General features: G+C 37.0%; 1 protein-coding gene across 3 annotated transcripts in view; it reads right to left on the bottom strand.

The window, feature by feature from the left end:
• Positions 1-12867, bottom strand: part of CDH8 (cadherin 8) — a 367319-nt gene that overhangs the window by 111535 nt on the left and 242917 nt on the right. For 2 of the 3 annotated variants that reach the window (XM_061173974.1, XM_061173972.1), the window contains exon 7: positions 8634-8770. In XM_061173974.1, the coding sequence (XP_061029957.1) occupies positions 8634-8770 (137 nt within the window). Of the gene's footprint in view, positions 1-8629; positions 8771-12867 lie in introns of all 3 variants that reach the window. The other variant, XM_061173973.1, reaches the window with a different exon arrangement.

The raw sequence follows: 12867 nt of genomic DNA, 5'->3' as shown, positions 1-12867 counted from the left end.
TTTCCTTTATTCATTCATTAACTCAGCAGATATGTACTGGGAGCCCCACTGTGCTAGGCTCCCAGGATAAAACAGTGATCAATAACAAAGCAATAATAAAATGTCTCATGAGAACAAGGACTTTACCAATTTCTCCCTTTAGAAATGTATTTTCAAGGAATTCCCTGGTAGCCCAGTTGTTAGGACTCGGCCCTTTCACTGCTGTGGGCCCGGGTTTGATCATCCCTGGTCGGGGAACTAAGATCCCGGAAGTCACACGGCATGGCCGAAAAAAAAAAAAAAAAGTATTTTCAAAACCTCAAGCAAATAAATGGGTATTATAAGCCTCAACCAGTCTCTTAAAGGCAAAGAGCATGGATCTTTGAGACCTTATAGCAAAGGATTAATAATAGTTGCTAAAGCTTACACTAGGAGTCAGGTAGGAGAAATTTTTGTAGCATTAAAAATGTGCTAATAGATTTATTATGAATAATACAAATTGCTCTTTAAGTTGAAATTCTAAAGAATCTATAGTTAACCAGTTGACAGCTGTTAGAAATACTGTGTCCAATCCTTTTTCTCAAATAAGTAAGACATGAGAGCAGAGAATTTTAGATGTATGTGAGAAGAGGAATCTAGAAGGGAAGTACCTATGTGTGTAGGCTACAGATCCATATCATTCTTGGTCATATATACTGAGATTTAGCATCCCAGTGTGAAATTAATTTTTCAAAAAAAGAATGCCCATAATATTTGGAAATTCCAACTCCTCCCATCAAGAGGTGACATTTGTTTCTCCACTCCTTAAACCTGCTCTTGGTAATGTGACTTGCTTTGACCAGTGGGATTTGCAAACTTGATGCAAACAGAGACTTGGCAAGTACTTGCTCCCCAGTCTTTTGCGGTTCCATGGAAGCCTGGGAGTAGCACCAAAGGAGCTGAGCTAGCCTATTAGAGGATGCGAGGCCACGTGGAGCAGAGAAGGGGTGCTGACTAACACCTAACTAGCCTGTCATATATACAGTTGGTGCCAATATAGATCATCCAGCCCCAGACAAGCCACCAGCTGACCAGATAGACTAGCAAAACCAGTTCAGACCAAAAGAACCACTCAGCTGCTCCAGAGAACCACGAGAAATACATCTTTATCATTTTAAGTTTTGACACGGTCTATTATGCAGCAGAAGTGAACCAATACATATCAATGTCCATATGACTATTTTGGTTCCCTTTATTCCTAAACCCAAGTGGCTGGGAGAAAAAGGGAGATTGAATGACAAATAGAATGTTTAGATAAAGGACATAAAGTTTATGTTTATGTAAGAGAGAGTAGGCACCAGGTTTGGTCTGGAGAAGGATAGAGAGGAGGGTGAGGAAGGAGGGGGGAGGGGCACTAGAGAGGGGAAAGAAGAAACGTTATTGAGTCCTTCCTATATGCCAGGCTCTGTTTTATGCATTTTACCTGTATTACATCATTTAATTGTCATGACAAACTTCAAATATAGCAACTGAGGCTAAAAGAGATTATGTGACTTATTCAAATCACACATAGAGCATATGTTTCGGCTCTGAAAATTTGACTTCATAGTTTGGTTTTACCTAGTAAGCACTACTGCTGTCTGAGAAAGCAGTGGTAACAGTAACTATGACCTTAGTTTGGGGTAAGAAGGAGGCTTTTAAGGTTGCCAAGCTGGCCAGGACTGACAAGAGGAAAGAAGCCCCTCCTTTTGGATACATATTTTTGTGGAAAATTATACCTCCCAAATCATCTCAGGATGATACGTCCTCAAAAACTCACAATTTGTATATCCTCAAAATAAAGCTGGGTGGTTTTACATGATGACAAAAAGATTACTTTTAGGCATATCCTCTTTAATTATATAAAGTGATAAAATTAATGTTTACTTTATAATTATTGTTATGATAATAATATTAACATAAGCATTATTACCAGAAGTTTATTCTATGTTAGGAAAGATATTAGGATGTAAACATATTCACTCCTTATCACACACCTCTAAAGGTGTTTCAATATATCCCCCCCATTTTATAAATAGGGAAACTAAGCCACAGAAAGAAGTAATTTACATGGCGTGAGTGTGATTGAATGAAAAAATTATGATTCCATCCAAGCAAACTGACTTATAAACTTGGCCACTTAATTCATATGTTATTCTCTTTGACTTGTAGACTGATGTCTGCACTTTCTTCCCAAGTCCATGTGCTTCCTCTGTCCCCAGAGAAACCGTAGCTGAGGGTAAATCAACCTACTATCCTCCAATCTTTATAATCTCTTCACATATCTAGGACCTCCCCTACCTGCCCCCCCTTAATCTGGTACCCTCAAATCTGGAGATGACCGTTTGCTATGACTGGTCAGTTTGCTACAACTTGCAGCTGAAAACCTTGAATTACTATTTGCTGCGTACTTCCTATCCTTTATCTACAGTTGTCTACAGTAGGAGTTACTGTTAAGGATTTGAGGAGGGTGGTTTATAAAGAGAGACCAGGGCAAGACATAGGGATGGAAGCCTCTTACCTTCTGCCTTTTTCTGGGTTAGGACTAAGGGGCTATTAGTCATAGTGACATCTTAAAGGAGTTCCTAGTTAAAATCTATTGATATAGCTCCAGTCTCAATCTGCAGGTTTTTTCTAAATATCAGTAGATTAGAACAAAGGAGGGGTAAAGATGAAAGAGATGGAGAGGTGGTGGGAGGATATCGGTAGAATGGATGCAGAACAAAGAGGAACTAAGGGAGAGATTCCAAAGTCAGTATTCAAGTAACTGGAGCAGCTGTACATGAAGTGGGCACTATAGTGGTTAAAATAAATCTGGTGTGGGTTACCCACAAAATGATATTCATGCGGGGCCTGCATCAGGCTTCTCCTTGAACTTGGAATGACACTCCCATTCTTCCCTGTAGGGAAATCTTATTTTGGATGCTGATCTCTTTCCCAGGAAACTGTAGCTTCCCCTTCACTTTCCCATAATTTATTTCCACTTCCCTTCATTATAATCTCTATTGTTAAGAATACTGATCTCTACCTTATAGCACCTGCATGCTTGTCTGAGGTAGGGGGATCTTGCTAGGAACTTGCCATGTGCCCATATTCCCAGACAGTCAGCCATAGTGCTATAGCTTCTCTGATATTTGGGAGCCCTTAACCACTCCTGCCCCTGAAATTTACTGTTCACCTCAGACTTTCATCATCCTTTCCCTTCTGTGAGAGTTACTGAACTGGACAATAGCTTCTCTCCATCTGCTTCCACTCAATTCTATACAAGGGAATGATATTGATTTTAAAGAAACTCTAGTCCTGATTATGCCACAGGCAATAGATAGAGACACTGCATATTTTGAACGAGATCTTGATATAAAATCTCAAGTCCTTAATTCAATCAGGCTCTCCAAGAATACGCCTGCTTCATTTCGAGGGTTTTTCTTTAGGCACAGGTCAATCTACCATGCCCGAACCAGGGACAAGAGGAAGGTCAGTGAACATATTGGCTGTGCAATGAAGAAACACAACTGCACCCAGAAGTAACACACAGGTCATGACTACCAATTTTGTTGTTGTCGGGAGAAGGGGTAAAAGAAAATATAAACCAAACAAATAATTTAAAATTAAGCTGTTATTCAAAGCCTCAGGTTAGGGCTGTCTTAACAAGAACATATGCGATTTATTCATCAATTTCTAAAGATTACAGATAGATTTTAAGCTAAAATGTATAGTACCAGCACTTTTAATTCAATTCTTACTACAATCTAAATTTAAAAGAACAATTATGATTCCCATTTCACAGGTGGGAAAACTGAGAGCAAGAGAGAGGAAATAATTTGCCCAAGGTTATATGGGCAAAATGTGGCCAACTCCATCCAACTCCAGGACCCAAAATTTCTCGAAACAATGAGCTCCCTATAAAGATGTATTTTTCCTAAGTAGCCTGGGTTGGACAAAGCAATTATTCTGGCAGCTGGGCCCTATGTCAGGAAGAAACATTCCTTAAGTGCTATCAAACTAGTATGTCCCCTGGGAGATTTAACCATCATTAGTGAAAAGCTTCGTTGACAATATTGTGTGCAGCCCACTGTAGTGGGCTAGAGCAATGCATTATCACTAACTCAAAGAGATTAATTTAATGGGCAATTATATGCTTCCTGCTTTACAATACTTTCAGGTAACCAATAGTAGTATGCTTTCTGTAAATGCCAATTGCCAGCTCTCGGGTACACAGTGTCAGCGGGATTCCCCACTTTCCATCCCACATCACCACTTTCTCTGGGAAGGACACTCTAAAATTGGCATTCAATACCTCTGAAATGCCCCTGCAGAGACTCTTATTGTAAGCAAATTTTTCCCTTACTGTCCCCCAATATCCTTTATCTCTCTGACAGCTGAGCTTGTTACCCATGTCGCTCTCTTAAGTAGGTCTTACTACACTACCCAACCTAAAGGGATCTTGTGCATCATCTGACAAGCCTTAGCTCAAACCTCAGCTCAGTGAAATATCACCTATCACCACAGGAATAACACAAAATAGAGACCAAAACACACAAACAGAAGAACACGTCACCTTTTTCTGCCTTCCTTCAAAATATCATAATTATGTTTATAATGTAAAATTATATTAATTATCGTATAATTAAATTATAATGTGAATCTGATGGGGAGGGTGGAGGGGAGGTGGGAGAACTTGCGAAAAGTGGATTCCTGAGTGGCTGCCTTGAGTTTCTGATTCCGTAGGTCCTAGGCAAACACCAGAACTCTGGTTTGAACAATAACCCAGGTGACTGGGATCAGCTGGGCATGTCAAGTTCTCTGTGAACTTCATTGAAAAATCCTGTCCCCTAAAATGTTCCTCAGTTTCCTGATCTCGAAAATGGGAATAGAATTCCCATCTGAACAGTTCCAAAGGCTGGCTTTGTCCATTAGGCAATGTTCCTCCCCTGGGTTATAAATGTTAGAATAGGAGGGCCTGAGCAAATGCAGGCTTGTTCTTTCCTCCACTGCACTCTTGTCCCTGCACCAGCCTTCCGCTTTGCACAGAAGAACTATTTCATTCGCTTGTTTCAGGAAATGATGTGGCAGTGTCAGAAGCTCGACTTAAGCAGGAGGATGGAAGGAAAGAAGATATAGGAGAGGGTTCCCCCCAAAGAAGGCATCTAAGAACATGTAATCTGCAGTTAAGCAACAAGGGTACCAATCTTGCCTCTACCCTTTGCTCTTTTGGAGACTCTGGGCAAGTTACTTAACCTCTGAGATTCCTTGACTGGAAAATGCATACAGTAATAGTACCTGTTTTCAAAGACTGATGTGAGTTAAATGCACCATAGAGATTACATAATACTTTTTCAGTGTTTAACTAGCTAAATTTACTTTAAGCCTTCACCACCACGGTACACAGCAGCCATGCAAAATAGTTTCAAGGGATGCTACTAGCAAAGCTACTTAGCAAAGATGCGCTATACAAGCCTAATCTCTTGTTAGCACTTCGGCATCTAACTGCCAGATCATGTAATGAGATGTGCCTGTTGATTGTGATGGCACGTTAGATCTATTACCACTGAAATTCTTGGGAAATATACACAGTGAAGCATCTCAGCCTTGGTTAAGTGAATCTGACACGAGAGGATAAAGGATGACATCTCCATTCTCATTAAGAGATAACAGATGGACTTTCCTAAAATCCATTTTTTAGCTTAATTTCATTTGCTTAAATCTTTTGTCTGAAGAGATGGTGATCTGAGAGTAATTTTAAATTGTTCTCCCTGGAATGAATATTTCTTTATCTTTATTAGAACCTCCCCCTGTAGGGTTATATTGTCCTGGGTGGTTTTAAATATTCATCTCATCCAAATACAATAAATCTCCCTTTAATATTTTTTTCCAAGACATGGTCTGCGGCTTTGGAAGATAAACATTACATGATGGGCTAAATAATAAAACCAAGTGAAAACAAGTTTCTAAGCCATTTTCATAGTAATTCCAATATTTCTTAAGTTCTCTGTGATCTTATTTCAACTTCCTTTCATAATTTAGAAAAAGATAACCTAATTTTACATTTAAATTTCTAGAATTATGCCCACCTCAGCTTATATTTTACAGACTAAAATTAAAGTTCTCTTTTGTACTCTCAATCTTGTTGGTTTTAAGAAAGTTACATGCAAAAAGTCAAAAAAAAAGTTTAGTTTTCAATCTCTGAGTAAAAAAAAAAAAAAGATCAAAAAAGGATGTAATAAAAGGTGAGGTAACTCCCATTGATGTCAACAGAATAATGTAAGTTTGGGTTGTGTATTTTCAATTCTGTAATGTTCAAAGTAAAGCTGAGGGTTGTCATGTGGACAGAACCATTTCCTATTTGGTCTCTATGGAGCTAACTGTAACCTTGAATCTGGGACATACTTGAGTGATTTCTCTCAAGCCATGAAGAAAACTTTATCTGATCTATATTTCAATATTTTTTAATCAATCATATGTTCATTGAAGGAGGTTTGTGGTCATACTTTTTTTTCACACCATCAACATGGAACTGCTTGTAATTCCCAATACTCATCACCTTCTTGCTCACCTCTGTGTCATTCTTTATAGATATATCAGCAGATTCCAACTCACACTTTTATATGCAGGGGCTTCCAAGTGCCATTAGAAGGAAAACTTCAAGAGGACCAGGGTTTTTTCTTATTTTGTTCACTGCTATATATCCTCAGTCACTAAAACAGTGCTTGGCAAGTACCAAAGACTCCATAAATAATTATTGAGTGAATGAACAAATGAATGTCTTCCCTTATTTGGTTTGGTGCCCTTGTCACCCTAGAATTAACAGCTCATTATCCCAGAGCATCTGCTTTGTATCTGTCTTCCTTACTTGTCTGTGATTCCTTGCAAATGAGACTTTTGTTTCTGGATTGCCCCTGAAATATTTCCTAACCACCTATTCTGGGTATTCATTTCCTTTTACTCTTTACAATGGCGTACCTGGATTCTTATAATTAGGGCCTCCTTGATGAATATTTAAGTGAAGGCATCCATCTCATTAAAAAAGTGTCATAGATTAAGGCGAACTCAAGTAGGTTTTTATATTCAATATATGAGAAAATTATTTTAAACCTAATTATTGCCTACATACTTTAAACAAAACCATGGTCCTTTAGAGCGTTTTTATATAGCCTCAAACCAATCTAAATAGATATAGTTTTTCTCAGAGGCTTAAGGTGATATGCAGCTTCAACATTGTGAATTGTAAAAATTTCATATCTAGATGGGGTTAAGACTTCTAATAAACCAAAGCCACCAAATGGGATGCTTTGTTTCCTTTATCCCTTAACGTTACAAGGGAAAACTATTGCCAGAGTCACATACTGGAGAAGAAAATGGTACTTCTAATAAGGAAAAACACCGAAGTTTCCAAAGCTCTTTTTTCATTCCATATCAAGCAGGTTCTTTGCCTGCTTTGAGTTGCCAAAAGAAACATTCTTCACTCTTGAATCGTCACTTTTTCACACCGTGGTTGTGTTTTGTTTTCCTTTGTTTTTAGGAAGACTCCATGGAAGACATTACCCCACATCTCAGAACAAGGAAAAACCATGCCCTTCATGAAGGTCTAGATTACTCTTCCTCTTACAGACAAATTTATCAACATATCTCAGAGACATTAGCTGTGAAACCAGAGGAGATTTTAGAGAAAGCATAGAGCAGATCTTAGGGCTGATGTCCTTTACATATATATGCCCATGAAGCTTTCTTATTGTGAGTTTTTATTTCCTTATTCAGATACCTTCTACCCTAATTCCCTCAAGAATGTAACCTAAATGTTCTGTATAATAAAAAAACTGGTGAGACAGAGTGTGAGTTCTCATAGACAGAATAGCATTAAATTTCAGCATACAGCTATTGTTTAGAGACTCAATTATAGTGTCATTAAGTGTAATCAAAGAAGCTGTGCTCATTAAAAATTAGCAGAAAGACTAACATGTGTTATTTTAACAACCCTGGAACCTCCTCTGAAAAAAACGTTACATTTTCACATGTAATTTATGAAAAATTTTATGTTGAAGATATAATTTTAAATAGTCCATGATTACTGTGTAAGACATATTAATTCTAAAAAACAAAACCAAAAAATCATCTATCATCTCATCTCCCCAAAATGATATGTATTGACAGTGTAAATTTTCTTTCTGTATTTCTGCATGTATATATGTATGTATATATGCATAGTTTAAATATGTGAGTAATAGTTTCTATATCAAATATAATATATATGTTAGGGTCCACTTATTTAAATTATGGTATATAGTTCTTGAATTCTATTTTTTTAACCTACCCTTTTATACTAAATCTTTCCCCATATTTTAATATGCAAAACATTGTTTTTGATGGCCGAACAACGGATATAGATATAAGAATACTTGGATAGAAGAAGTGTTTCCTTCCCACATATATTGCAACTTTTTGGTCATTTACCACAGTGTAAGTTATTTCATGTTGAGACGATGCATTCAAAGGCTCCTCGGGAACAATAAAATAAGTTCTAATGCCAAAATATCTAATAGAAACTGGGACCACTTGTCATATGATCCCTAGGCATAAACTATAATTACAATCTTGAACCCAGCCACATAAGGAAGAAATTAACAAACCCAGGCACTTACTGATTTCGGTAGCAATGATTGTTATGTTGTGCCACATGCTTAATTCCCTGTCAAGCGGTGTTGCAAGCGTTATCTTCCCATCATCTGCATTAACGTTGAACTGTCTCTCCAGGTCCGTGTGCCGGTCGATGGAAAACCTACAAAACAGATACATTTGTAATCTACTTCAATGTTTATATGATCCATACATTCCACAGCAGACCTTTAGTAATCCTTAGAGAGCCATAGCTGCGAAGTCAAATGAATTGGGAAACACAATGGCATCATAATTTGTAAAACGAAATGACTGAATGCAGCATAAGAAACTTAATAATTATTGTCTAAGGAGTAATTAGCTACATATGCAACATGGAGGTCATAAACTGCCATCAGTTTCAATAGGTAACATCTTCAAAAATGGATGCTGATGAAGAGTTAATTGGACAATCCATCACATTTATTGGACAGCTTATGATAATTAGCAGTTGCCACAAAATACCATATAAAAAAATGAACCCAAGCCCAAAGCAGGATGGCACTAGCCAGCAAGTTATTTATGGCAGTTCAAAGGAAATGTGTGTTTGTGTAAAACTTGCATTTGATTACACAGTATGTATGTGTTACTGTCATTGCTGCTGTTGGTTTGTTTTGTTTTCATTTTAAGTAAAATATATATTTAGTCTCCTATTTGTCTCTGTCCGTAGAAATCAGATGTTTACTGATTCTCTAGTGAAATTTTTTAAATTGGAATAGATATTTTAGCAGATTTACAACACACAATTTCATGAAATTTAAAACTTTAAATGGGCAGGTTAGTAGTTCCTCTGTTGAGAAAACTCTTCCAGATAAGACAACATTAAGATGCTTTGTGTCTATGGCCAAGTGCTTCTCAGGAACACTAAGTATCAAGATCATACAGGAATTATTTTTTTCACAACATTAATATCCTTTTTATACACCAGTATCTGAGCTTTGGCAATGGAATGCCAAATACAAAAAGCTATGTCTTAAGGAACACAAGGCATAATTAGAAATATCGGTCTATAAATAAGCAGTGAAATAAACTAAAACAGGATGGAACAGAGGCTCAAAGAAGGATACTGTAGACTAAATGTTTGTGTCTCCCCCAAAATTTATATGTTAAAATCCTAACTCCTAATGTGATGGTGTTTGGAAGTAAGGTCTTTAGGAGGTAGTTAGGGTTAGAATAGGTCATTAGAGTAGGGCCCTCCTGATGGGATTAATGACCTCATTAAAAAAAAAAAAAAGAAGAAGAAGAAGAAGAAGGGGACATAGGCTCTTTCCCTGCTCTCTGCCAATGAGGATACAAGAAGAGAACCATTTGTAAACCAGAAAATGTGCCCTCACCATACACTGGATCTGCTGGTGCCTTAATCTTGGACTTCCCAGCCTCTAGAACTGTGAGAAATACATTTTTGTTGTTTAATCCACCCAGTCTATGGTATTCCATATCTGTAGAAGGCCAAACTAAGACCAAGACCATGTACAATCCCATCTAGGAGGAAGGACTGAAGAAAACCTTTATGGTTGAGGTGACCTCCTAAGAAGTGCACATGAAATCGATATATTGGTACCCGTTAATGCTAAATATGAAACATGGTCCATGGCTATTTGGAGCTTAGCATATTTTATTTTTTTACATGGTTTTTATGGACATTTATTCTATCATTAAGAATAAGACTATGTTATTATAACAAAATGAGAAAAAAAAATTTCCCATAGTGTTCTGTCTGTAGGTTTGTACTGTTAATATTTTAGTGGATTTCATTGCAAACATATATATGTATCTTATGTATATCTACTTATTTATGTGTATCTACTTATTTGTATCTATATCTACCCATAAAGAAGGATGGATAAATGGATGGGTAGGTAGATGATAGGTAGATGGACAGACATATAGGGATATGGATAACTCTTCCTCCTTTTAGCTATTTCTTTTTCATTAGAAAGGATATTTATATCGCTTATACCAGATGCAAATACCAAGAAAAAAGGCATTTCTGTGAATCTTCCCCACCAAACACAAGCATCACTAAACATTTTGGAATAATATTAAAAAACACTTAATTTTATTGACAATAGCTTATTGCTGAATTCCTTGGTAAAAACATGTACCATGAAATTATAGTTCCTGGTACAGTAAAGACTTAGATATAAAGAAAACTAAGACACTGACATGCATCTATACACCAGGAATTTACAAACCAACCCCATGCCTAACCCCCAGGATGATTAGAGAAATTCAGAAAGGATTTAAGAACCCAGAGGCATATCTGAATTAACAGTGCTTACAAAATAATCCTGAGCATGAGGAAGTAAGTGTTCATTGCAAAACATTTGAATCTGTTGTATTACGGGAAAAAAAAGACTAAAAACCCTTTTCTTGGGGAACAATGATTGTTGATTAGACCAATGAAGTTCCAAGTTTAACTGTAAAATAACTGAAAAGACACGGGTTTTGCTCCAGATATCATAAACACTGTCTCTTAAAAGAGCTAAGAAATGTCCAGAGGATTAATTATCACTATCTGCATCATATTCATAAATAAACTTTGCAGGCATTGCTGGGTTCTAGTAATTTTATTATCTCACTGCTGATATTTCACACACTTATGCATCTACCAGTTTCCCAGAGGCCACAGTAAATGAAAATCAGTCTAATCACTGATACTCATGAATCCCAAATCTGAAACACACTCCATGGCTATTTGATTGCTGTCCAGTAAATGCCTAGAACTTCTGGCCTAGTAGTAGCACTGGGAACAATGAAAGGGTTTTGGAAGTTGGCATTTTAAAAAAAAATGCTGTTTGTTTAATCCCTTATTTAAAACTATATTATGCAGGGACTTCCCTGGTGGTCCAGTGGTTAAGACTTCGCCTTCCAATGCAGAGTGTGCGGGTTCGATCCCTGGTCGGGGAGCTAAGATCCCACATGCCTCACAGCCAAGACAATAAAACAAAAGCAATATTGTAACAAACTCAATAAAGACTTTAAAAATGGTCCACATCAAAAAAATTTTTAAAAAAACCTGTGTCATCCAGACCTCAAATTTGGAATAAATTATATCTCTATTATTTATACATTGCTGTTTCTGGGATAATTAACAAATTCATTGAGCCTCAGTTGCTTCACTGGTCAAACATGAAGTACTCAGATCCCAGGTCTGGTTGTGAAGATTAAAAATAAAGCATAAATCAGTCTCTGGTGCTTAGTAGGTGCTGAAGATATGTTCATCATCATCATCAAATCACCATAATCATCATGTCCCATTAAATGAAACTTTATAAACTTCCCTACTTGGAAGATGGTGGAGAAGGCCCCTTTCTTAATAGTTTATAAATAGCATAAACCTGGGAAAACATTTGGGTGTTATTTAACTCCCATCACTCTAACAGAGGCAGGGATATTTTTCTCATTTTTTAAAGATCCAGTTCATGACAGACTTTATGGGGTGAGTCATAAGAATTTATAAAATAGGCTATAAATACAACCCTTTAGTAAGATCAGAGGTAAGAATGTCATAATATTACGAGATTACACAATGGGAGGAACTTGGGGAAAACAATGACTTAGTTTAAAATTCAGTTTAAAGTCTACCTCAACTATTTCAAGAAGCCTCTTGCTCCCTTTGTAGACATTTCACACATTTTATTGCCTAATAGACTTTATAGTAAAGGCTGCCAAGAGTCTTTGCTAAACTGTTCAAAAATCCAGACTTAACATAGTCAATAAGCATGCATTAGTCACCAAACGTATACCAAGCACAGTGCTATATGCCTTTTTCTTTCTTGCATCCTTCTCTCCTTGGTTTCTTGTAGAATGAATAAAAGAAAAATCACTCTTACACAGGTGTGACTTAGTCGTGTTATTAACCTCTCTGTACCTTTGTTACCTAATCTGTAAAATGGGAATTATAATAGGTTTTGTGAGATTTAAGCGAGGTAATACCTATAAAGCACTTATTGCAGTCCCTGGCATGTAATAAGTGCTCAGGAAATATCTATTGAAAAATTTGAATGCTGTCATTACTTATCTGGAAACAATAGGTTTCTACTGACAATTCCCAGGCCCCTCTTCAGGAGTAAGCCAGCATTCCTTTTACTCCTTGCTTCTTTGTCCCTAAACCAGTTCATCTGGGTTCTCATATCAGTGGAAGCAAACACAAGGAAGATATCACTTTAAGTGATAAAATAAAGCTGAGGAGACGGAGCATGTGGGGAGGCTCATACC

The sequence above is a fragment of the Eubalaena glacialis genome, chromosome 18 (genome assembly GCF_028564815.1).
Source record: "Eubalaena glacialis isolate mEubGla1 chromosome 18, mEubGla1.1.hap2.+ XY, whole genome shotgun sequence".
NCBI lineage: Eukaryota > Metazoa > Chordata > Mammalia > Artiodactyla > Balaenidae > Eubalaena > Eubalaena glacialis.
This window is presented reverse-complemented; position numbering and strand designations above follow the sequence as displayed.